At 28.2% G+C, this 2,142-nt stretch overlaps 1 protein-coding gene across 1 annotated transcript in view; it reads right to left on the bottom strand.

Moving 5' to 3' along the window:
* Positions 1-170: 170 nt before the first annotated feature.
* Positions 171-2,142, bottom strand: part of LOC106683239 (uncharacterized) — a gene marked incomplete at its 5' end in the record, with an annotated part of 9,900 nt that continues 7,928 nt past the window's right edge. Inside the window, 2 exon segments of the mRNA XM_067047159.1 lie at positions 171-310; positions 401-508. Of these exon segments, the coding sequence (XP_066903260.1) occupies positions 195-310; positions 401-508 (224 nt within the window).

Raw genomic sequence — 2,142 nt, forward strand, 5'->3', positions numbered from 1 at the left:
GTAGGAATCCTTGAGAATGACCTGAGAGGTCGAAACGTCGGATGTTAAAAAAGAATAAAGTTGAGAGAAAAGAGATCAAAATTGTTTTAAAAAGAAACTAAACCAATCTCAAACAACTATATTAATAAAAAATAAATCTAATACGTGGGTTTGTGTATTTATTTAAAAAATGCGTTATCACAATTATTTATTACTTAACAATGTTGTGGGTACAATTTTTTGTAAGATATTCCATTCTTCCTTGCAGCTTCGACAAGCCCCTTTACCTGGCGTTTATTGTTCTTGTGTCTTCTGAAGACGATGGTTACACCTATGTAATTAAATAAAATTTGAAAATCTCAAATGTGTATAAATACTGAATATGAAAAATTTTACTTTGAATATATTCTACATTACAAACCTGAACTCTTAGGAGGCTTCTTCATGAACACAGGCTTCATATTTATGAAGTTAGAATAGGCAAGAGCATAGTCGTCATAGTCAGTAGAGATAATTGAAATATTCCAACCTGAAGAAATATTAATTTTTAATCAGCCCTAAAAAGTTCTGATATTATTATAATTAAACAAATCTATAAAAATCTAAAATGTGGATCATCATAAACAATTGCCTTAATATATAAATGTTCTATATTCTATAAATATATAAATTCTCTTATATATGTTCTATAAATATATAAATTCTCTTATATATGTTCTATAAATATATAAATTCTCTTATTATATGTTCTATAAATATATAAATTTACTTTTATGCATTACTCAACATTCAACATCTCACTTCATTAAACTGTTTAATTGCACTAATTATAATGGAATTCATAAGTGAAGTAATGACATTGGGCGATGTATCATGGCGAAGGGAATTTGGTGGCTAACTTAATCAAACTGAAATTCACGGGAACAAAATCAGACAAATGAAGTAGAAAAGTTAATTGAATTAAACTTATGCTAAGGGTAAAACAGCCCCTACTGTTATGTGCCAGAGTATTTAGTACAAGAGTCAGGAAAAAAAACCCCAGTTATTTCGCCCCCATTTTTGATTACTTTAATAAATACTACACACGCATCACAATAGATTTCATCGCCTTAAACGCCTCCTTGTTTAGTGATTTTCAACAATCATATACAATGTGATACAAACAATCATAAAAATTAATAATATTTAATTAGTTCTAAAAAAAAAATACTCGGAATTACTGACAAAGGCTGGAAAAGTGATTACATCAATTAAAACATGCCACACATCACAATAGATTTCATCGCCTTAAACGCCTCCATGTTTAGTGATTTTCAACAATCATATACAATGTGATACAATCATAAAAATTAATGATATTTAATTAGTTCTAATAAAAACAAACACGGAATTACTGACAAAGGTTGGTAAAGTGATTACATCAATTAAAACATGCACAGGCATCACAATAGATTTCATGGCCTTCAACGCCTCCATGTTTAGTGATTTTCAACAATCATAAAAATTAACGATATTTAATTAGTTCTAAAAAAAAAAGACTCGGAATTACTGACAAAGGCTGGTAAAGTGGTTACATCAATTAAAACATGCACACGCATCACAATAGATTTCATCGCCTTAAACGCCTCCATGTTTAGTGATTTCTCTCCGAGTGATTCCCGTGTTTAAAACAAGACTTAACGATAAGTGATCTTTCCCTACTTATGATTATTGTAATTACACGAGCTTACAACTATTCCAGTAATGACAGGAATCTTCTGAATAAAAATCTTAAGGATTTTATCAATTTAAAGTTTATAGAGCGTGCATTAGCGTCCAACAGTAAGATTTAAAATAACTTTGAAATAAGCCTTACTTCATTCCAGAGCAGTAACTATTAGGTTAGCAATAACAATCAAAACTTTTTATTTTTAGAAAATATTTATTGAATTATGACCGGTATTTTATTGAAGTATAAAAATGCATTAATATTTATTTTTTTAAATTACGCACTTTGGTATTATCTCATTGCCAATTTGTTAGTTAGCGTTCTGGAATGAAACTTAATTCATTCCGAAAGAACTTTTTATTCAATAGTTTTCTAAAAAAAATAAAAAATGAAATAAAATAATTATAATAATAAACAAATAAAAATATATTCATATTATTGTGAATTAGACATGC

Source organism: Halyomorpha halys, unplaced genomic scaffold (assembly GCF_000696795.3).
Source record: "Halyomorpha halys isolate HHAL.00 unplaced genomic scaffold, Hhal_1.1 Scaffold474.1, whole genome shotgun sequence".
Lineage (NCBI taxonomy): Eukaryota > Metazoa > Arthropoda > Insecta > Hemiptera > Pentatomidae > Halyomorpha > Halyomorpha halys.